At 40.6% G+C, this 24,434-nt stretch overlaps 1 protein-coding gene across 2 annotated transcripts in view; it reads right to left on the reverse strand.

Moving 5' to 3' along the window:
* strn (striatin, calmodulin binding protein) overlaps positions 1-24,434 on the reverse strand; it is an 83,096-nt gene that overhangs the window by 18,895 nt on the left and 39,767 nt on the right. The window contains exons 3-10 of one of the 2 annotated variants that reach the window (XM_067984107.1): positions 22,307-22,380; positions 18,195-18,273; positions 17,316-17,486; positions 15,505-15,655; positions 9,943-10,084; positions 5,787-5,897; positions 3,571-3,714; positions 3,254-3,390 (exon numbers count right to left, since the gene is read on the reverse strand). In XM_067984107.1, coding sequence (XP_067840208.1) covers positions 3,254-3,390; positions 3,571-3,714; positions 5,787-5,897; positions 9,943-10,084; positions 15,505-15,655; positions 17,316-17,486; positions 18,195-18,273; positions 22,307-22,380 — 1,009 coding nt within the window. The remainder of the gene's footprint in view (positions 1-3,253; positions 3,391-3,570; positions 3,715-5,786; positions 5,898-9,942; positions 10,085-15,504; positions 15,656-17,315; positions 17,487-18,194; positions 18,274-22,306; positions 22,381-24,434) is intronic. The other variant, XM_067984108.1, reaches the window with a different exon arrangement.

A 24,434-nucleotide genomic window follows, 5' to 3' on the forward strand; every position in this document is an offset into this window, starting at 1 on the left:
TTCAAAATTTAATCATAGCATAGCACAGAAGGAAGCCATTCGGCCCATACTGGCTCTTTGAAAGAGCTATCCAATTAGTCCCACTCCCCTACTCTTTTCCCGTAGCCCTGAAATTTTTTCCTGTTCAAGTATTTATCCAATTCCCTTTTGAAAGTTATTATTGAATCTGCTTCCACCTCCCTTTCAGGTAGTGCATTCCAGATCATAACTCGCCGGGTAAAAAGAATTATCCCCATCTGCCCCCGGTTCGTTTGCCAATTATCTTCAATCTGTGTCCTCTGGTTACCGACCTTCCTGCCAGTAGAAGCAGTTTCTCCTTATTTACTCTACCAAAACCCCTCTTAAGAATGTATTTTTTTTATTGTTGCATGAGATGAATGACCAGTTCTATTTTTGGTGATGTCGGTTGAGGGAGGGAGGAATGTTGGCCAGGACACAGAGTGCTGGTGTAGATTAACAATAGGCAATCAGCCCATCTAAGCGGTTACCATATTTTAGAATTGCCTTAGTGCATTCCTATTATGTGGTTGTAAACTAGAAGATTCCTTCCCTACTCTAAAAGAACCAACAAGGTGCAAGGTTTCACCCAATAACAGAAGTCCAAAAAGATTATGTACAAATCAGCAGTCAACACTAATTTAGAAGCAGTGACGACAGGCATCATTGTACAAAAGTTTGTAGAAAATAACTCATTACTAATCTAGGATCACTAAACTACAATACATACAATGAAACCAGATACCAAATGGCAAGCATTAACATTAATACATAATCACTCAGGAATACTAATAGTGGCAACCTTAAAATGACAAATCAGAAATGAAGGTAAATTCAAGGCAGTAAACTGAAATACAGTGGAAGAACCACAATACAGTATTGAGAACAAGAGAAAGATAGAAACCACATCAATGTGTAATACTCAGTGTGTTAAGAAAGCACATTACAATTTTTCAATTCTTCCATCTATCATTCTGTTTTGTTGTAGGCTTATACATGGCAAACTGGGATTACGCTAGATCATATTTATAAAGACACATTACACAACACCTTATTAAGCCTGAGAAACATTTCAAAATGCTTCACAGAAATTACTTTTGAAGTGCAGTCACTACTGCATGTGGGCAAATGCAGCAGCCAATTTACAAAGCAAGATTCCACAAACAGCAATTAGATGAATGGGCAGTTCATTTTTTTCCTCCGAGTATTAGTTACAGGATGAATATTTGCCAGGACATCTGGAGAACTCCGTTTTTCGAATTGTGTCATGAGATGTTTAATATCCATCTGAACTGGCAGAAGGTGCCTCAGTTTAATATCCCATCCAAAGTATGGATTTTTAGTGCTATAACTTTATAAACTATAATCATTTTTTTTTCTTGCTGCTTTCTTTATTTTGTTTCTTTAGTTCCTACTAGGTCTTTCTCCCTCTTTCTCATTCATAGATTAGAATCATAGAATGCTTTCAGCACAGAAGGAGGCCATTAGGCCCATCGAGCCCATGCCGGCACTTTGTAAGAGCAATCTAGTTAGCTCCATTCCCCCGCTCTTTCCCCATAGCCCTGCAAATTTTTTCCCTTCAAGTATTTATCCAATTCCTTTTTGAAAGCCACAATTGAATCTGCTTCCACCACCCTTTCAGGCAGCACATTCCAGATCATAACTTCCAGCCAATTACTTTTGTCTTTTGATATCTATCCATCATCTCCACCCCACTCCAAATTAGTCCAATTCCTACTCCTGTATATCCAACATAATTGGATAGATACCAAAAAATTGGGCAAGAATTAACAAATGTTCATGCGTAAACTGGGGCCTACCAGCAAGGATCTGTGCAGAATCAAAATATCATCTGCCGAGATAGTTGGCATGGCTTTACTAAATAAATTTTTGAATTTGTTGTAAGTAAAATGTACAAATCTGCTAAGTGAACTTACATCCCCATAAATTGTATATCAACAAGATCCATTTTTCTGGCAGCATTGCCCAATAGCATTGTAGATAGATAGATAGATCTTTTCAAAGCGGTCTTTTTGGAAACAAAGAACTTGCGTCTATGTAGCACCTTATGGTGCCCTCGGGACATCCTGTAGCATTGCACATGTAATGAATTACTTTTGAAGGGCAGCCACTGTAGCTTTGCAGGCAAAATAAGAACATAACAAATAGGAGCAGGAGCAGGAGTAGGCCAATCGGCCCCTCGAGCCTGCTCCGCCATTCAATAAGATCATGGCTGATCTGATCCTAACCTCAAATCTAAATTCATGTCCAATTTCCTGCCCGCTCCCCGTAACCCCTAATTCCCTTTACTTCTAGGAAACTGTCTATTTCTGTTTTAAATTTATTTAATGATGTAGCTTCCACAGCTTCCTGGGGCAGCAAATTCCACAGACCTACCACCCTCTGAGTGAAGAAGTTTCTCCTCATCTCAGTTTTGAAAGAGCAGCCCCTTATTCTAAGATTATGCCCCCTAGTTCTAGTTTCACCCATCCTTGGGAACATCCTTACCGCATCCACCCGATCAAGCCCCGTCACAATCTTATATGTTTCAATAAGATCGCCTCTCATTCTTCTGAACTCCAATGAGTAGAGTCCCAATCTACTCAACCTCTCCTCATATGTCCACCCCCTCATCCCCGGGATTAACCGAGTGAACCTTCTTTGTACTGCCTCGAGAGCAAGTATCTCTTTTCTTAAGTATGGCAGCCAATTTACACACAGCAAGGTCCCCAAAAGCAAATAAAACAAATGGCCAGTTAACCTGTTTTTATTGGTGGTGATTGAGGGAGGGATGTTGGCCAAGGCACCCTGCTGTTCTTAACTAGAGCCATGGGATATTTAACATCCGTGGAATGATCTTGGCTTAAGTCTCATCCAAAGAATGGCAACTCCGATAACAGAGAACTCCCTCAGTACTGTAACGTGTTCAAGTTCTGCAGTGGGGCTTGAAGCTGAGAGTGTTACCAACTGAGCCAAGCTAGCAATTCTGATGTTCAATTGTACAGCAAATCTGAAATGTAGAATACTACTGGAGTGGGATAGGGCAGCATGTTGAGCTCCCAGTGCAATGCCAGCATGGTAAGGAATGGGTTCTTGCCCACAATTCCCACCATAATAAATCACCAAGGTAGTCGGTCTAGGCCACTCTCATATTGGCTGGTCAAAAAGCTACACTGTCAAAAGCTCTTGGCTGCGCTAGAATTTTATTAATTACACTTATAAAATAGATGATGCATTAATGGAAATTCGAACTTACGTCATAATTTAGAGGGTCGGCCTCATTAGCAACAGTAAGGCCTGCCAACTCTCCAAGACCCAACGCATTCTCTAGCGCTTCATCCGTACCCATGATAAAGGATTTTCCTGCTCCCGGGGGAAAGGTCAATGCCTCCACTAGAAAACAATTTAAAAATTTTTTAAAATATAAATCACCAGAAATTTTAATTCAAATTCAATACAAATAAAAGAAATACTAATATGGTACAGAAGATTTATGATTGTTTTAAATAAAAAGACACCAATTCACAAGTGTCTTAAGACTTGCCCAAGATGCCCCGCTTTCCTCTCACCTACCTTCTTCTGTCCTGCCAGCTTCGTGCTCAGTCAGTCGTGTGCTAGTCGGTCTGGGGGGAGAGTTTACTGAAGTCTGCAGTGGAGGGAGCTCATCTACATCTCTTAAAGTAGCCAACATGTCTTGTAATTTTGATCTATTCGGCCCTGTTAAACAAAAATAGAGCTAAAAGTAATGTTGGATCTTGCATCCTTCTGTCTCTGTAGAAAAGAATGATTTAATTATACATTATCAGGTTTGTCTGGCTTGTGCAACTATTGGCTGGATTTTATCTCAAGTACCATATATCATTAGAAAAGTGAATCCAACAAAAAAATAAGCAATAAAAAACAGGAAATATGTTTTTCATTAAATTTTCTATTTTAACTGAAAGTCCAATCGTATCAAATGTTGTCCCAGATCTGGCCCCTCATTTTTGGCTTGCAGTTCTATTCCCAATTGCAAACAAGCAGGCAATCAGACAAGGTGGGAAACTCAGACACTGCACCTCTGAGAGTTTGCCACCAGTCAGTTATTCTTCCTCCACCTCATTGTGCATATAGAACTCCTGCAAGGTGTTGAAGTATATTAAATTGTGCTGGACACCAGTGCCCATGGGCAGCAGGTGTGGAAAGAGGGTTAAATTCCCCTCTTGCTAATTGATGACCGCACCACAATCATGCATTTGGTCATATCTTTGCTGCCCTTTGAAGATATTTGGGGCTAAACATACTGATCATGCCTATTTCCATGGTATGGGTAATACTCTGCGTTCAAGCCACTCCAGCTAGGATTCAGATCATGTGCATGAGGTTTTGATCACTAATGTAAGCTACTGATCTGCCAGAATGACCCATTATCTGACATTTAAGTGGTGCAAACGTTACTGCCATTTGTCAGCCCAATCCTGGATAATTGATCGCTCATCAACACTAACATATTTTATGCACGATTCGAATTTGAATTATGGACAAATTTTTCTTGTGATAAATTTCAGACACCGAATACACGCACATTAACGCAAGTTTTACCATCTGACAAGCAGACAGTGAAGTGGACTTGATCAACTGCCTAAAATAAGACTGACTACCAATATGAACTTGGGAAATTCTGCTTTTTAAGTTGGCCCCAGAACAAAACAAACCCACCTCTGGGGTAGGTTTCATGGTGAGACTGATTCTGAAGGACTACTAGATAAAGTATTATGAATTCATAGCCATAGTTCCCACTCTGCCCGACACATTACCTTTCCACCTCTGTACTTAAACAAAATCTAAAGTTTGTATTTCACATATGTATGTGGTTGTGCATTACATTCACAGTGCTGAATGGAAACAGAACTGTTTGAATCTGTTCATACAACTGGAAGCATTCAACCAGGATTGAAGCATCAGATCACAGTCTAAAGATGGAATAGACTTCTCATTATACAATCCATAAACTGCTTAAATAGGAATTCTTGCATTGACTCCTGATCAGATTTCATATCATCGTTATCTCATGTCTTCTTCACTGAAGGTTCAAACCTACAACAAGAAGGAACCAAACACAAATCCACAGATCTTCATCCTGAGTTCCAAAAATGTCTTTCCATTCCACAGGTAAACTGGATGAGTCAAAGCACATGCGGGCTTGGGTACTTTGGATCAAGTCATCAGTACTGAGATGAATTCTGTTGTCTACAAATTTCAGTGTTGATAATTTTACTGAAACAGAAATCATTTTAATTGTAACATTTTTAGGATTTGTTTTGCCAGTCACAATGTTGAGACTTGTACTCCACAAGAAAAAGTTTCCCCTCCCCAACCAGTCAACCATAGCAGATGAAAATGAAATAGACCTCCAGCCAAGTTAATTGTTGATCAAATCATTTTTTGAACATGTTTACCTTCATCTGTTATAGAAGTTTGACTGTCCTTCAGTACACAAGCCCCAAAATGTTGTTATCTAGGACATGAAATCATTTCCAGCTTATTTCTTAATAAAAACAAACAAATGAGATTGCAAAAAAATACCAGTTGGCTAATAGTGAAAGGAGAAAATTAAAAATAGTTTCAGGTAGCAACTTCCAAAAAAAAGTTAAACCAAGGTAATGCTGTGAGAGAGGATCAAGAGTATGTAAGAGTGAGCAGATAGTTTTAAAGGAACAGGAAGAGTATCTGGATACTTTTTTTTCTTAAAAAGAGTGGTAAAAGAGGGTTTATGAGCCAAAAGTATACCAGATTTCATACGCACTTACTCTTCACCCCCTTTTTCCCCTTTCGCTCCTTTTTGTACTGCTCCTTGAGTTTGGTTATTAGTCCCTGGTCCACGTCCCAGCTCTCTGTTGTGGGACACACATCTTCCTTGTCTAAACACAGCACAGTGGAACAAATCAGAGATTGTCTTATGGAACAATCCAATTCTTACACCGTTAGCAGGACAGTTCCAACATGTCCACTTAAATACACAGCATCATAGCGAGCAACTTGGTAGCAGAGTTTGGTTGAAGTTAGAGCTAAACGATTATACAGTCCCGTAGGCACCTCTTCAGCTGGGGATTATTTTTATGAGTTAATAACCAAAATAAAATTCACCAGAATTAAGATTAGAGTATTGATATTTTTGAGTATTCTCAAATTAAGATTTTATCACACAGGCTAAAGTTCCAGATAACATTTTTTGGCTATTCCAGCCAACGCCAGCAGTGGGGGATGGGATTTGTATACCATAAACACACATGCATGCATACACACCCATAAGTCACTTATCAGATTTCAGACAGGAGCTACATGACTCAGCTTTTTATCATCAATATACAAAAGTACCCATGCAAGTCACTTCAATTCTTTCTCCTCCACTGTTGCTATCCATAGCACTGTATCTGCAATGTTGTGTGAAGCCTTCTCTATAATATTTCAAGCTTTTGCTAGCTTGTAAAGCCAAGTTTACTGTGTTAACTGTTTGCATATTATAGGATAAAACAATGTACTACAATGGTTTCAAATGATGCTAGTGAGTGAAAGGCAAAATCAGCCACACAGGCCTTCTGATCACAGTCCACCTTCTGTAAAGATGGATTTAAATACAAGGCCCTGCTTTTATCTCGGCTCTAATTTCTTTCCCAGCAATTGAACAAGCAGACACAGGTAATCCACAAGTTACACAACTCCAATAAGCCCTGTGTTGGATTGACGTCAAACATGGATGTTTGAGGGTAATCCTTTGTACTCAGTTACACGAGCAGATTTTCCCCTGAGCTATTACTGTGCAGGGCCTCACAGGGAATGTAGTCTGGATTCTACTTGGGATTCCACATCCCAAACCCAGAAATCGGTCACATGATCTAAAACTAGAGATTAAACATCACCAATTCTATCATCTCTGCAACATTTCACTCTCATTACTGAAACCTTTAGTCATACTTTTGTTACCTGACACTGTCCTTACTGGGCTCCACCCTCCAACTTCAGCTAAAATTATGCTTCTCCCATGCTGCCCCACACTAAGTCCCAACCTGCCCTGCTGACCTCTATTGTCTCCAAATCCCTAATGCAAATTCAAAATCCTGTCCTTATCTACAAATGCTTCTGTGGTCTTGGCCCACTCTAGCTCCACAACCTCTGCCAGCACCACGCTCCATCCTGTGCCCTTCAGTGCTCTAACTCAAACTTTCTGTGGACTCTGTCTCCCTCTGCCATTGTTGGCACAGCAGTCAGCCATCTTGACCTTACTCTTGAACATTCTTTCAAAACTCTACCAGTTGCACCCAATCCCACACTAAGTCCTATTCCTCCATCATCTTTTGCACTCACCAGCCTTCACTGACTCCCCTTCCCAACACACACATTTCAAAATCCTTGTCCTCATTCATACCTCATCATTCCCTTTAGCCTGCTCCAGCGCCACGTTCCTGCAAGCACCTTCTCTCGTGACTCCAGTCTCCTTTGCGTTCTCTTTCCTCTGCTCCACCTTTGGATGTAGAGCTTTCATCGGCCTCAGCCCCCTAGTCTGAAATGCAATCCCATTTGGGGGCTACTTGACCAGCTCAGGTAGAGAATTAAAATAAAACTTATATAAGTATGTTATAACCTTACTTTTTGCTGGCTTCCAGATATTCCCTCCCTTTAAATGGTATAAGGAGTTAATCAGTTTCTAGCTGAATCTGTGCTTTACACTTCTAGTGCTGCAGTGCCTACAGTACTCCAAAAATAAATTGTACACTGCCACTATTGTTCAGATACTTCTAGTTACTGTTCTTACTCTCATCTGGTTAGCACCAAGTTTCATGCAATTTATATTAGGAAATGTAACAAGTGTATTCACAACAACAAAAGGGACAACACATCAAGACAATAACATACAGCATTGTGTGTGGCTGGTCCTGTTTAATTTCTGATCAGTGGTGATCTCCAGGACGTTGATAGGGTGTTCGGCGATGGTAATGCCATTGAATGTCATGGTGAAGTTAGACTCTCTTGTTGGAGATGGTCGTTGCCTGGCACAAATGTTACTTGCCACTTATCAGCCCAAGCCTGAATGTTGTCCAGGTCTTGCTGCATGCATTATAACAATGTAAATGTTTTGCAAACTCCAATTTAACAGAAGGATTAAAAAAGAGATCACAATTTCTTGAAAAGTTAGCGAACAGGTCGAAAGATCATCTATGGGAATTCTTCAAATATGAGATGTAGAGTGCAAAATAAATTTATTCCCAAGGCTAAAAGGGGATGCATCAAAGTATAGAGTTATGTGAATCAATAGAGAGATTAAAACTAAACTAAAACTTAAAAGGGAGGCATATGGTAACGTTAGGGCTGACAGTACTAAAGATAATCATGAGGAATAAATAAAAGTGTAGTACCAAGGTGAAAAGGGAGATCAGAGAAGCTAAAATGGAATATGAGAAAGGATGAGCAGATAATAATAGGAAATGGTAAGGGGTTTTATAAGCACACACAAAGTTCAAGGGAGGGTAGAACCCTCCGGGATGAAGGGAGTCTAATTGAAGATAAATGCATGGCAGAAACATTTTAAAAATATTTAGCATCAGTAATGGTGGAAGCGAGAACATAGATGTACCAGAGAAGGATATGAAATAATTGATAAAGCTAACTGTAGACAAGGAAGTGGTTGAGATACAGACCATTGCATCTTCTAAAGGAAAATTGGATAAATATTTGAAGCAGAGGAAGGTGCAGGGCTATGGGGAAAGAGTGTTGGATTGCTCTACAAAGAGCCAGCACAGGCACGGTGGGCCATAAAATTCTATGGTTCTGAAGTTCAGACTCAAGCCTGTTCTTTTTTTATAAAGAAATATTTTTAAAATACTGAAGGGAATTCTGCAACTTCCGTTGTCCAAAACTTAAAACTGCAGTGACCTTCTCCTGATGTGAGCATTATAGTTTCTCCTCACACCCACTCCATGCACCTCACCATGGACCTGGTTCCCCATGTGACTGCTCATCAGAAATTCTAAAATTAACTAATTATACCCAAACATTCCACAACAATCTTCAGATAAAGCTACAAGAATAAAGCGCCCTTTTCCATCAATTTTCTTCATTTGTTATGACTGTGTTCTGTGCTGTCAAAAATCATGCACAGCTATAATTTAATGTATGATAGTTACAGACTGCATCATATACAGATCCAGCAACTTCAGCGTTCCATAAGTACCAGTTTACAGAACTATCAATTGCTTTGACTTCAAACTGGCTTTCAAAGGCTGGTTATTGGCAAACTAGAACAATCCCAAATTTAACATTACAATAAATCCACCTGCTCCCTCCCTAAGACATGCACACGCATGCACACAAAAACACATATGCCCCTTTTCCTTCCAGCAAAATTTTTTTTGCATTCTATGAAAAGTACTTTTTAAACCATGGAATTAGGTTACCTTATTTTCTTTTGTTTTCAATTAGGAAACCCAAAATTACAATCAACAGGCAAATCAGGCAATCTTTGCTTGTACCATTAATAAATACACGACACATGAACAACAGAATTTACGCTTTTTCCTGAGCCACTGTTGTAGGTGACCAACCTATTTTTTAATCAAACAGTGTATTCGTCTGTCATGAGCTGCTCGTAATTTGAAATGATCCAAAAGAGTTGCAAACCAGACTGTTACACCAAGAAGGAAAAAGCAAAACTGAGATGAGCTGACAATTTTCATATATTAGAAGTCTGTCATAAATGTGCCTTCATCTAGATTATGCATACACAATTCAATGAACATTTAAGCTCATTTTATACCTTCATTTTTGTGACTATTCACAAAAAGCATTTAACTTGAACAGCAGTTATATTTAATGCATCCCTCACATGTGCTACAATCTTTGATAGTCAAAAATTTACAGGCAAGTGAAATTGATTGTCTCTAATAGTAACAAGGTATTGCAAAATTTTACCCCATTCTGTTCCATCGCCTGCACTTCTCGACTCTCCTGTTCCTTCACCATCTTCTGTTGTTCCTAAGAAATCAAACTCTCTCAGTGCTTCCTCAGTGTCCATGTCTTCCGTCATATCAGATGATACTCCTTTGTTAACAAACTGTTTAACAGATGACAATTAGTGCAATTAACCACAGTAGTCATCATCCTACACTGCAGCAAATAGCAACCAAGTTAAGCTAAGCAAATGATTAGACACACTATACTCTTTAGAAGCACTGTATGAAACGTACACAGGTACCTTTCATCATTAGATCAGATTTCATGTGCTTTGCAGTAGCCATTGTATTCAATCATTTTTATCATATGCAGTATACTTTCATAATAAAGGCATGTTCAAAGATGATATTCAAAAATTACGTTTATTTACAGGTGATAGATGTTATTGGACAGTTGTACAGTACCTTATCTATTACATATCAAAAATGGTGAGTGGTCTCAGCATTCCAATGGTATTGTCCGTGTATGTGGCGTTGTGAGCATAACATTATGTGACTCATTACCTTAAGTAGGGCTCCCTTAACATTTCCTGACAGTGAACTGCTGTTCTGCTTATTTGAACTGTCACTGCAATTCTTAATACTCACCAATGGATGGTGCTGCATCAAAGTGTTTGCTGGAGCACGGATATATTGGCAAAGGTGAGTAAACCAAAGGGTTTCTTTTTTTTAAACTTTTTCTCTAGCCCTGCTTCCTCTCCCTCCTCACTTCCATCCCCTCTCTCTTCCTCCTCCTCCTTTCAGCCCCTTCTCCCTCCCACCCTGCTCAACCTGAATACTACACTTGGGTCTTGACTGCTTGTATAAAAAGCCACGGGAGGTTGACTCAAAAATAAAATCCCTGTTAAGAATGTATACATGAAAACCGAGACATATTGTACAGTAAATATTATGTTGTCCAAGCATCAGGTACTTACTTAGCAACCAAACATTAAAGAAGTCCATTAGCATTTTGTTTCTGCTTTTCCAGGCGTTGTCTTTCAATATGAACCTCCTAGCTGGCAAGGACAGCTAATTCACAGGATGAATGACCATCAGTGTATTGCAAGAAAAGATGTAGAGTCTCCAAGTTCTCTAGCACTGCCTTGGCTGTTGGCAACTTAATCATAGGAGAGCCCTCTTCACTGTGACCCTTCCTTATAACTGCATCCACTGACCGTCCTTGTGCTTTAATCTCCGGGTCTGTCACTACTCATCAACTGTCACTTATGCCTCAAGGGCCTCTTCAGAGGGCACGCCAAGCAATTCCCTGAAGCACTCCGAGGCTTTGAGTTGTAAACATCAGTTTCTGGTTTCTTTAGTTGCACACTGCATAATGCCAGCTGCTCTGTGATGCCCTGGCTTTGCTTCAGCAGTTAGTGAAACAGCAACTTTGCAACAGGCAATGACAAGGTCCACGGCAAATTTGGTGGTCCAATTGGACCTCTTGACTGGTATTGCAGACTACAATGTATCGTTCGAGGAGATGGCCTGATATTTGCTCTTAACATTTCTGATGATGCCCATATCACAAGACATTGCCTCAAAGCTTATGCTCAGTGGTAGAGAAAGATACAAGCTGGGCAGGCCAGGAATCTCCTGACAGGAGGCAGCACAACTGCCCAGCAGATTTAGTACCTTGCCACATGCGTCTTGCTATTCAGGTGCTTCATTGAAGCCTCAAATAGGTCACAGGTCATCCATGCATCCCTGGTCATGTAGTGTCAAACAGGAAGCTGCTGGGCAGAATGGACTCAGCAGTCCCCGCCTTCCCCCCCCCCCAGCAATGACAAAGAGTTTGATCTGGTCACTGCCCTCCATGTTGCTGCACAGTAACACAGCCACTCATTCCTTGGTCATACTGTCACCAGTAGAGAAGTATAGGGTCGTCAGGTCGCATACACAGAGAGGCCGGTCACTCTGCCATTTAAAAAGTCTCACAGCCTCTCCCACTAGCTATCTACGACATGTGGATCCATGTGGCCTGTTCCACTACAGATGCCTCAGTTTTGTACCATGACATTTTTTCCACTTTCTGATCCTTTTATTGGTGCCTTGACAGAACTTTCCACAGCAGAGCAACAGTAGCAAGCATCTAATTATCAGACTTTGAGTGCGTACCTAAAAAACCAACACAACAGGGCCATGCCCACACCTTTCCAGGAGGTACTATGTGCTTGAATAGGTTCTTTGTTATTGAGCAAATCAAAAGAAAGAGCTGGTGACAAACTGTTTTACAAACTGACATTTTTCCTCTGCTTTGGCTTGCAGTATCTCAATCTTCTTCTTAGGGAGTCTTAAAAATTGTCTTTCTACACTATTTTTGATCCATGTGCCAGGTGTAACTAAAGGTCACCCACCCTCTCAAAAAAACATCTCAACCCCTCGGCAAAACTACCTCCCTTTCTCCTCCCTCGTCCTTCAACTTGTTGACTTCTCCCAACTCCATTTGAACCCCTTCAATCAGATTTCTGTCCCTGCCACAGCACCAAAACAGCCATAAACCGAGTTACAAATGCCATTCTCTATGACTGTGGTGCATTAGCCCTTCTCGTCTTCTCTGCAGCCACTGACACAGCCAACCACACCACCCTCCTCCAACGACTCTCCTTTCGTCCACCTTAGTGGGACTGCCCCCACTTGGTTCCAATCTTACCTACTGAATCATAACCAGAGCATCTAACAGCAATGGCCTTTTCTTCCAGCACTGTTACCTCGGGAGTCCTCAAGGGTCTGTCCTTGGCCCCCTCCTCTTCCTTAAGTCTTTGATGAGCTGCAATTTCCTCCAGCTAAACAACAGGATGACTAAACACAGTCTTCAGCTCCTACCACAAATTCTGCACCTGTTCCACTGATTCCATCCCCCTCCCTGCCTAATGTCTCAAGCTGAAACAGACTGTTTGCAACCTCGGTGTCCTATTCTACCTCAAGCTGAGCTTCCGATCCTATATCATCTCCATCACAAAAAACGGCCACTTCCACCTCCGTACCATCACCCGTCTCCGCCCCTACCTCAGCCCATCTGTTGCTGAAACCCTCAACCATGCCTTTATCACCTCCAGTCTCAACTTCCAATGCTCTCTTGGCCAGCTTCCATCCTCCACCCTCCATAAAGTTCAGCTCATCCAAAACTCTGCTGCCTGTATCCTATCCTGCACCAAATCCTACTCACCCATCACTCCGTTCTTGCTGACCTACACTGGCTCCTAAATTTGCCTTTCTTGTGTTCATGGCCTTGCCCCTCTCCATCTCTGCAACTTCCTCAATTCCCCTCCCTCCCCACGAACACTTTGCTCCTTTGACTATGACCACTTGTGCATCCCCCTTCCCTTTACTTCACCACTGGTGGCCACCTACACTCCATACTCTAATTCTCTCCCTACATCCCTCAGCCTCTTCACCTCCCTCTCTTCAAAATCTATCCCTAACCAAGTTTTTGGTCACCCTTCCCAATAGCTCGTTCTTTGGCTTAGTGTCCACTTTTATGATTGCACCTCTGAAGCGTTCTTCTATCTTAAAGGTGCTGCATGAATGCAATTTGTTGTTGCTGATGTCACAGGATAGTGCTACTTAATTTGGTTCAAATTAGAGTATGCAAGCAGAAAGGGTTTTGAACAAGCCAGCTGAGTGAATAGAGGGAGCGTGGTCTGAACTAGATTTCAGCACTAAGTGCAGTTGGCTTGAAGATACTTTTACTTACTGTAGTTTGAGACCACTTAGTACAGCAGGACAGTGGAAACCAGTATTGCAAAGAACTTGCATGGGCATGATGTGAGTGTGTCCAGGGCAACCGCAGGTACAAGTCTCTCGAGGCTCATTAAAGCTTAAAGTCATTGAGACTGAGAAACAGTTAGATACATTGTGTCCTATAGAAAGAATCTCTGGAGCAAAACATTGCAAGTGATCAGCCCACAACTAGAGAGGAATACTGAGGCAGAGGATGGGAAGTTGATCATATGTTGGGAGGAAAGGAGGACTCTGGTAAAGACAGTACAGGAAACTCCAGGAGGGTCTGGAGTTGTGTGTTAGGTGCTAGATACTCACTTTACAGACAAGGACACTGATTCAGGGGAGGGAGATCACAAGCAACATCACTGAGCAAGCAGTTAGTCAGAAGAGACTGGAGTGAAGCAATAGCAGTGAGAAAAAAAGGCAAGCAGTAGTCATGGGAGATTCTATTATTCAAGTGGAAAGGTAGCCTGTTACCAGGATTCCTAAATGAGGTGTCCTCTCTCAGATGTCAGGGAAAGGGACATAATAGAGTCAGTAGGAAAAATTCTAGAAAGTGGAGACAAGCAGTCAGAAGCCATGGTACATGTTAGAACTAATGACTTAGGAAAGAGCAGGATGAAAGTCTTCAAAGGGATCTTTGAGGAGTTAAGTGCCGGTTAAAGAGCAGGGCCTCAAGTCTGTTACAGTATGTTACATAATATAAACAATCTTAAAATCTAGTAGATGTTGCATCAAGGGTAGTAATCACTTGTGCCAGTTCATTTAGAGAGAGGTAGACCAGATACAACAACTCGCAGCTTGAAGGTGATTTTATTGAAGTATTTAAGATATGCAAGGGAATAGATAAACTGGATTGCAAAGTGATGTCCAAAGTTAACACCAGCTCCAGCACAAGGGAACATGATTCAAGCTTAGTGTGAAAAAAAGTGAATACCCAATTAAAACATGGTATCTTCATACAGAGGGTGGTGAATACATGGAGTAGCCTACCCAGGAAGGCAGTGCTAGCACAGAAAGTTATAACTTAAGGAGGCGATGGATTCATTTTGAACAGACAGGACGATTGAAGGGTATCAGAGATAAAGTGGGGTAAGAAGCTTGACAGTTGGAAATGGTCTTTTCTGGTCCCATACGGTTCTAAGGAAATTTGGATGTAGAGGAGGTTGTGGGTGTAGTTAACTATGTCTGGTCATGCGTGACCATAATAACTATAATTTCCTGAAGCTTGCTGGATTGTCTTAGGGTATCGGGGAGGAATTTCCTAGTGTTTTTCATGACTGGCCACAGTTAGCACGTCCAGCGGTTGGAGAGGAAGGACTAGCAATGATGGAGCAGATTGTCTTTCCATATCTCAACATTTCCTGCAGTGTATGCCTATTGTGGTTACATAGCATATCGCTGAGCGTGCCAGTATAGTAGTATGGTGCCTCTTGGTTGGTGCACAATTTCCTTTATCGACTCGAGTTTTGAATGATTGACTGGTTAGTTCAGCTATGGTCACTTACAATTCGGATGTTTGAAGAGCACTTCTTGAAATAGTTGTTTCAAAGCCAGGTTAAAATAAAAAGTCTGTTACAGTATGTTACATAATATAAACAATCTTAAAATCTAGTAGATGTTGCATCTTTGTGCACAAGTTAGGCCTCTAGAAATAAGGGAGTAAGCTTTACATTCATATGATTTGAGGACTATTACTGAAATGTTAGAGTGCCTTAGGAAGAAATCTTTATAGCATGTATTATGGATATTTACCATAAATACACAGTACTTTTTCTCAATTTCTATCCACGTGCCCAATTATTTAACTTACCGAACTATCAATAATTGTTCTCTCTTTTCCATCATTCTCATCGTCTTCATCTTCATCACTAAATTCTGCTGCGGCATTTTCAAGGAAATTAAATGTTTCCAGTACAGCTGCTGAATCGGTCAAAAGCGGTTTAACTATCTCTCCAGAATTCCTTTAGAAAAAGCATTTAGAATTATACTGTACAATCTTTAACATATGTGTTTTCAATACAGGCAACTTACAACAGATTTGGGGCAAAAAATAGCATGTTGTTATTCTGCTAAGTGGTAAAAGGCAAAATTCTGCAGCATGCCATGGTTCAAAACTTGCCCTTTCTTTTCGCCATGTATCATGCCCTAGTTGATGAACAAACTGTGCCCAAATGTGATCATTTCTGCTCTATAACAGACCATTAAGAGGTACGTGAAAGGTTCCTGGGTGGGACCTGCCCTTCATTATCCTTTTACTGTAATAAATACATGGAGGGTAATTTCCATGTTGTATCACCCCTTTTCTGAGATGAGAGCACCAGGCCTATAGATGCAAAACAATATAAATCAGACATATTGAACAGTTTTGTTTTGATTTACAAAATTGACTAAAAAGCAGTTGACAAAAAATACATCCTCCCCTTACAAAGCAGTAGGAATAGCTCTTTGCCCCAGAAGCATGTCACAAGATGTTCTCATAGAATCATACAGCACAGGAGGCAGCCATTCGGCCCATCGTGCCGGTGCCGGCTCTTTGAAAGAGCTATCCAATTAGTCCCACTCTCCCATGCTCTTTCTCCATAGCCCTGCAATTTTCTCAATTTCAAGTATATAACTCTGGATTAATACAAAAGCAAAATGTCAATTAGTGGGTATAAGGTTCACTAACTATTCTCATGGAGATTATGAAAATTGTACTGCCACAGGAACGTAATAATGTAATCTCCATACGATACAGAAATTGCATATCCCTATGTAGTTTGCACTGGTGCAGTCCCCATATGAAATATATGCTATTTGACAGAAAATATGTGAAAAACATACCCAATTCAATATGTTTTAATGTTGTGGAATACATTTCTTGTGCAATACACAATTTACCATAAATCTGCATCTTACCACGCCAGGCACAGCACGCTTTGAGTAACGCCATATCACACCAACACCTTTTTGATAAACATTAGATCAGTACTAGCAATAAAAGTAAAACCAAATGAACTTTTGTTCAAACTTATGGCAAAAACCGACCAAAGAAAGCTTTTGTTCATTCTGGGTCTTGCTGGATTAATTCTGGACAATTGAGTCGATAATATTACTTTTCTTTGATATTAACTCCATAATTTTGGTTTTTGATTAGTAACGAACAGGTAACAGTAAATATATTAACAGCAAAAAGAGGTAACAATGGGGTGCAACAGTTCAAAGTTTTAGCTCAATGTTAAGGAATTTAGGTTTGTGGTCTCTGCTCATACGATATCAAATAAAATACAGGATAAATGTTTGTTGCATCCAGTGGAAAAGGTAAAGGAATTTAACTGACTGGGCCAGCATGCAAGTTTAATCAATTCTCGAGGGTAAAGCAGCCTGGTGCCACAGCACTGGAATACATCTGCCTTGGCTTACAAGGTTCAAAAGCCTGCCTGTTAGTCTCTAACGAAACTTTTTTAAAAAATTGTATAATGCACAATTGTAAAAACTAGGGGTGACTGGCAAAGATTGAACGGACTACTTCTCAAGACTTTTTTTTAAAAAAAAGTACAACGGATTGAACGCAAAAGAAATTAAATTTAGATTTTAACACAAAATAAATGTGTACCGGTGGTGCGAAGCGTCAGCACTTACCCAATCATGTCTGTTCCTTTTAGGAGAGTTTCACCACCATTTACAACAGGCTCCAGATTCTTGTTTTCCGATAATTTATCTAGATCATCACTGGAAAGGCCAAGTAGTGCCCGTGCCCGCCTTGACTTCACGTCTATTATGGTATCTGTGTAACCCACCTCCTGTAAGTATCTAGGTAAACACAGTGAATTGTAGCATTTTTTAAAGCAGAATAACAATCCTGTGAAATCACATCATAACTTGTATAGCAAAATAGACCAGCTACAAATGGATGCGATAGTTAGGAAGGATGAGAAGAATATACACACCAGGAAATGCTTTTCTACACTCTGCTGAACTGCAGTGGGTACTAGCAAAAAAAAAAGTCACTCGTACCAGCTGCGGGGTCAAAGTGATGCGTCTCTTTCAGTACCAGCCTCTATAGTCACTAGGAAAATGAAAGCTCCCAGCACAGGGTTATTGTTAACAATTCACCATTCATTACATTGTCTGCACTGAGAAACTCAGCAGCTTCCTTGTTTAGATTTTTTTGGGGGGGGAAAAGAGAGACTTTCAAAAATATTATTTCTACTGTAAATTATAGTTTAAGCACTGAGTTTTAATAAATAAACTGAACACATTAGGCCATTTAACATTAGAGGTCAGCCAGCATCACTCAAAATTATATTTTATTCTTATCCCGCTCAATGATAATATTTAATATTAACACTTTTAAATGCTACATTTTAAATTAAGACCATATTCTGCCAATTTTAAACACCTGACTTTGAATAAGGAGGAAAAAGAGGTCCCAACTCTGACAGTATAAGGTAAAACACTTAAATTAAGACACCAGAATCAAAGTATTTTTGAAATAAAACAGTGACTGCAGATACTCACTGACGAAGCAGCTGCCGCCCTTGCTTCCATGTTAACTGATTATTTTGTGTTGTCTGTATTTCATTTTCATTTCCTTCATCTAGAAAAGCAATGATTCAGACTGAATTCCTCACTCTTCAACCTACTCATCATATTAACAATCCAGCTGCAGGCACAATTGGAGCCAGGTATCAGATAGAGAGGGGTGCGAGCCAACAGTAGAAGTTGCACTTCCCCAATTACACCTTTAGTCAGGGGGGGAAAGCAGAGCTCCGGTCACCAGCCTCCTACTGACAGTCTAATGTTAGGAAGGACAGGTCCCTTCCAACATCAGACTGTCTGGGCTTTTATTAAAACTTCAAAACTGTAGTAAAACGCTCATTTTGCAATGGTTGAATTTATACTCACCTGAGTCAGAAGGTTGTGTATTCAAGCCCCACTCATAGCTTTCAATGAATAATCTAGACTGATATTTCAGTGCAATATAGGAGTGCTGTAGGTTAGAGTTGCTGTCTTTCAGATGGGATGTTAAACAGAGTGCTTATCTGCCTGTTCAGGTGGACATAAAAGATCCTATGACACTATTTGAAGAACAGTGAATCCTCCTCGTGTCCTGGCCAATATTTATCGCTCAACCAACAACACTAAAGCAGATTGACTGGTCATTCATCTCATTTGCTGTGAGACCTTGCAGTGCACAAATTGACTGCCACACCTGCTTACATAACAGTGACTGCACTTCAAAAGTAGCTTATTCACCCTGAAGTGGTTTAGGACATCCTGAGAATGTGAAAAGCGCGATTATAAATGCAAGTTCTTTCTTCACTTTGCACAAGGCTGAAATGGTGCGAGACTACCTCAAGTGCTCGTGTACATGCAGAGATGTACTAAATGCCCGACAACTGTTCAGCTGCAATTCTTGTATTGTTATGAAGCAGAAACCACTCCATCGTGAGAGTGCAGTGCAACTGTACTATATATAACTATAATTTCTGCCGGCAGAATATCTGAGATGTATCAGATAATGATCCACTGACCAGCTTAAATCTTATTTATTATTTTTAGCTAACTATTATAACTAATTTGAAGGTTTACACTTAATTTTTAACTGATTAAATTTGTAATGTTTCATATGCATTACCTTCTTGCCCTTCACTCTCAGAATGCTATACGTGTCATCATGCATGACAGAATATAAATTTAGTTTTAAAAATCTTGGTGGATTTTGTGCTCATGTTGACAGATGATAGTACTGGGAAATGAAACACTTTCCAGTCATCCAGTGTTGACACTGAGCACTCCCACATTGGATGGATAGATGCACATTCTACTCTGACCCATGAAAAACACCTACGACTGAATAAGTTTTCATTTCTCACATTAGGCACCCTGTGGCTAGAGTAACATTGTGGTGAGACCAGCTTATTAATAGGGCCTGAAAAGGGCTGGAATTGTGCCCACATAGCTCCAGATATCCTACAAGCCAATGTCTAATGGGTAGGATGGTCCAAGTTGGATAAGTGGTAGGACCTCATCAGTGCTGTGTACTGGGTAGTAACACGGTTTTAACTGGTTACCATGAGCAGTATCCATGTGCACAATTGAGAGTGTTCCTGACAATCGGCTGTTACCTTTGGTCATAGGTAAGTAGGGAGTGTCCCTATGAGGAAAGAGCGTGGGCTATTTAATATAAACAAACTGTGTAGATTTCTCAATAGTTCAGTTTGAAGACCCAAAGATAGCGATAAGTTTCTACATATATCAAGACACCCAGTTGAGCAAAAAAGATTTTAGGGTTGGTGTGTGTGTGTGTGTGTGTGTGTGTGTGTGTGGGATTGGGCAGGAAAGTGGAGTTGAGGTCAAAGATCAGCCATGATCTTATTGAATGGCGGAGCAGGCTCGAGGGCCGTATGGCCTACTCCTGCTCCTAATGTATCCTGGATTAAATGGGCTGAAGGGACTTCTACATTGGAATCTTATGATCTTGTGACCAATGTTAGTACCAATGAGTGTTGTAGTCCATGCTTACTAGGAACTGGTTTGAGACAGCCCAAAGTCATTTCCATACTACCAGACAGAAGAGACTTTCATTTCATCAGTCTGGGCTGGATTCAAACCCGCGTCCGAGGTGAAAGGCCAGTATCTAATCAACTGTGGCACTCGTGCCCAAAACAGAATCATAAAACATTTACACAAGATAGCAGCTTACCAGTACTTCAAAACAAGTTATAGAATCAGATCCAACAATGTAAAACTTTTTGCATTATAATCAAGCTTATTGAAACCTTTTTAAAGTTTTGAAACTGGTGAGGAACATCAAAAAAATATAGCTTGGCATATTCTCTTGTCGAAGCCATTCCAGTGAGCAGTATGAATTTTTAACTTCATATCCTTACTCAGGAGGATTTTGTAACCTACATTTTTGCTTTAACAACTTACACAATTTAGTTCTTGCAGGTTTGATGTGTGCAGGAATATGTGGCAATGTGTAATGGACTGTGAAGAGCTCTGGTGCACGGTGCCTGGGTATGGAGGAAAACTAATTTTCTTTTAAGTGTACCTCATATACAGGAAGATATCTGAGTGCATTAAACTGAGGAGGATAAACTGTGAACATGAAAAGAGGGGAAAAGGAAAAGAATTGGGGGTGGGGGGGGGGAAAAAGAGAATGGGGTGAGGGAAGTATGGTCAAAGGGCAAGGTTCTGAAATCCAGCAGGGAGGTGGCAAGGTGGAGTTCAAGAAAGAAGAAGCACAGTAATTGAAAAAGCAGTTACCCACAATGGATATGAGAGTCAGAGGACAAAATTGTGCTGAAGTAGGGTGGGTCAAGACCATGGAAAAAACTGGAATTGAGGACTATGTTTCTGAAGTCAACTGGTTAGGGCAAGAGGAGCCAGTAATGCTGGGAAAGGATGGGGCAGGTGAAACATCCTGAATCAGCTGCAACTTGTGGAGGCTTGGGGAAAGGAGGCCAGCTAGGAGGAGTGTATTAGAGAAGACGAGCCTAAAACTGCTACGGGTACAGCCTAAAGTTTTAATGGTGGTGGAGGAAGAGGCAGGGGCAGAGGAGGGCAATGTTGTGGAGGTGCAAGAATATGTTCTTGGTTACGGAGGAATTATGGGGGAGGAAGCTTAGGTTGGGGTCAAGCAGTGCACCGATGTTTTGTACCTTCTGACTTAGCTGAAGGTGGCAGCCAGATCTCTGCCGGCCACATCACATTCCGTACTGTCCCACTCACTCATCTCTCCTATCCTTGTCGACCATCACTGGCTCCCGGTTCCTCAGCACGTGATTTCAAAATCCTCATGCTCAAATCCCTTCACAGCCTCACTCCTCTCCACCCTTCCAGCCTCTGCCAGCCTTATTGCATTGCCTGGATCTTTGCTCTTCCAACTATGGTGGTCCACTGCATTCAAGCATCCACCATTCAAGCAGTTGGAACCAAGCTTCTGAATCAAGATAATTGATGGAAAATCAGACACAGTAGGCATCACAATAGCCATCTTTGTGGTAGTCCACTCAGCATGGACCCTCCCATGCCTCATCAAAGCATGATCCCATGTTTCTGCAGCTATCACTCAGGGATAGCACATAAATGGTTAAGAGGGAACCAAAGATAAACCTGGGTACACCCATGGGTTTAGCAGAGGTGAGCGTACAGGAGAGGAAAGCAAGGAAAGAAAACAAACTGAAAAAACTAAAAAAAGTTTTTTTTCCCCAAGGAGAGAAAAAAAATTGAGAAAATATAGTAGTTCCTATCACTAAGTTTTACTGAATTCCAAAAACCAACAAAAGGAAATTTCACCTCAATGTCCCACACAAATACATACTAGTATTTAATAATGTTGAACCTTTACCTTTCTGAACAGAAACTTCATTAGTGCACAAAATGTTCAACTTCCTACAGAATCTTCTGCAACTTTCCCTAGATATCTTTCAATGAAGTTCGTGAATTTACTTCCTACTTGCACCACAAGGCCAATAATTTGAAGGTTTATATTTCAGAGCCAAATTCAGTGCCTTTCCATTATCACATGGTTTCACAACTGAATTACAAAATCAATTTGGTGATACTTGCAGATGTGTCTGTTAATTTTTTGTGAAATGCAAACTTCAGCATTCATATCTTACCAGAGTCATAATTTGGAGGCTTCATATCCCCTTGATTCAGCTCGGTCCCGTATTTCAATTTATGGTGTTTAGCTCTGAAAGAAAGATGGGGAAAATGTTTATTAGGTATATGAAACACATGTAGAATTGATTTTTCACTGGAGACTAACAAGTTATGCTGAATTAATGCAGCGCACATGAATCCTTCAGGGAGTAAAGTAACATTCAGGCCACGACTGCACAAAAATTACAGAGCATAGATTTGATGATTTCAAACAAAAGAACAAGATAGTTCAAACTTCAGAGAAGTCTTTTCACCGAACTGGAAGACCATACATATAGCCATTAGTTTCAGACAAAAAACAAACAGCAGTAGGATAACTGGATGCTGTAAATGGATTCTATCCTGCATTGACAAGACACCCAACTTAGCAATGCAAAAGCAACTTGCTATCAATCATTCAAATTTTGAATGGTGCTTTTTTTAAAAAGGGGAATGTATCTCCTGTACAATGCCATACTACATAAACTCAACCTTCTCCCTCCCCTGCCCCCCACCCCTCCCCCCTCATCTGGCAGTTACTAGTAAACTAAAAGCTGAGAAGGCATTTTTCAACAGTTCATTTTATGTTAAAGGCTAGCTCAGGAGAAAGGTCTGTTGTTTTTGACATTGGAGATTACTAAGTTTGTAATTACTGTAGACATACTGTATACTGAGCACTGTTTATTGTTCACTTACTTGTTCAATACATTTGCCAGTTAGTTTATTGCCTGAGCCTCAGCCTGATATTCCTCCATCTACCAAAGATAAGATCATGTGACGACACAATATATTCCAGTCAGCCAGAGTACAGTCACAAGGATTCTCCTCCTACATCTAACACTTTGCTATATTGAATTTCATTTACCATTTATCCGCCCACTCTTGCATGCCTGTTTATGTCTTCCTGTATTTTGGTGCAGACTTCCACATCAGCAATACCCCCAATTTGATATAATCTGAAAATTTCAACACCATACCTCCAATTTCCTAGTCCAAATCAATTATGCAGATGTGAACAACACTGGTACTAGCAGATCCCCATAGGGCATCACTTCCCACTTTTTCCCAGGCCAATAAACTTCCCTCAACTGAAACCCTTATCCCAGCTGTTGTAATCTCCAGACTCAACTATTCCAAAGCTCTCCTAGCCAGCCAGCCATCCTTCACCCTCCATAAACTTCAGCTCATCCAAAATCCTGCTACTGTATCCTATCCCATACCAAATCCCATTCACCCATCACCGGTGTCCTTGCTGACCTACATTGGCTCCCGGTCCACCATGCCTCAAATTTGAAATTCACATCTTCATGATTAAATCCATTCATTGCCTCGCCCTTCTATCTCTAACCTCCTCCGGACCTATAATCCCGAGAACTCTGCATTCCTCCGACTCTGGCTTCTTGTGCATATCCATTCCCTTCGCCCCACCATTGGCGGCCATGTCTTCAGCCATATAGGCTCTACGCTCTGGAGGTCCCTCCCTAAATCTTTCCGCCTCTCAACCTCTACCCCCCCCCCCCCCACCACTTTAAGACCCACCTCTTCAACCAGCTTTTAGTCAACCCTCCCAATATCTCTTTCATTGTCCCATTTTTGTTTGATTATGCTTCTGTGAAGCACCTTGGGATGTTTTTTCTACATTAAAGGTGCTTATATAAATGCAAGTTGTTGTTGGTGTTGTTTGAAGAATGGTACTTCAGGCAATGAATATGTGCATTGGCCACAGCAAATCGTCTGTAGCACGTGACACATTGCTTGAACTTAATGCAAGTAGTGACCATCTCAATTACTTTTTTTTAAAAAGTGCGGAATGACATCCAAGATTGAGGAAAACTAAATTTTTTTTGAAAAATGACAAATTTGAAGAATTATGAATAGCAAAGAATTTAGTACTGGTAGTCATTTTATACGAAATCAAACTTTTGAGGTGGAATAGAAATACCATCTCCAGTCATTGAGGTCTGAAGCATTGTATTATTGCTTGGAGAAAACTCCTTTGACAAATCTTCCAAGCAGAGTATTTAACAGTGTTCCAGTGTTTGATAAAGTTTCCATGCAGAGCACTGAAATAGTCTCCTCTGAACCCTGATAACCCTATACCTCAAA

Source organism: Heptranchias perlo, chromosome 5, assembly GCF_035084215.1.
Source record: "Heptranchias perlo isolate sHepPer1 chromosome 5, sHepPer1.hap1, whole genome shotgun sequence".
NCBI lineage: Eukaryota > Metazoa > Chordata > Chondrichthyes > Hexanchiformes > Hexanchidae > Heptranchias > Heptranchias perlo.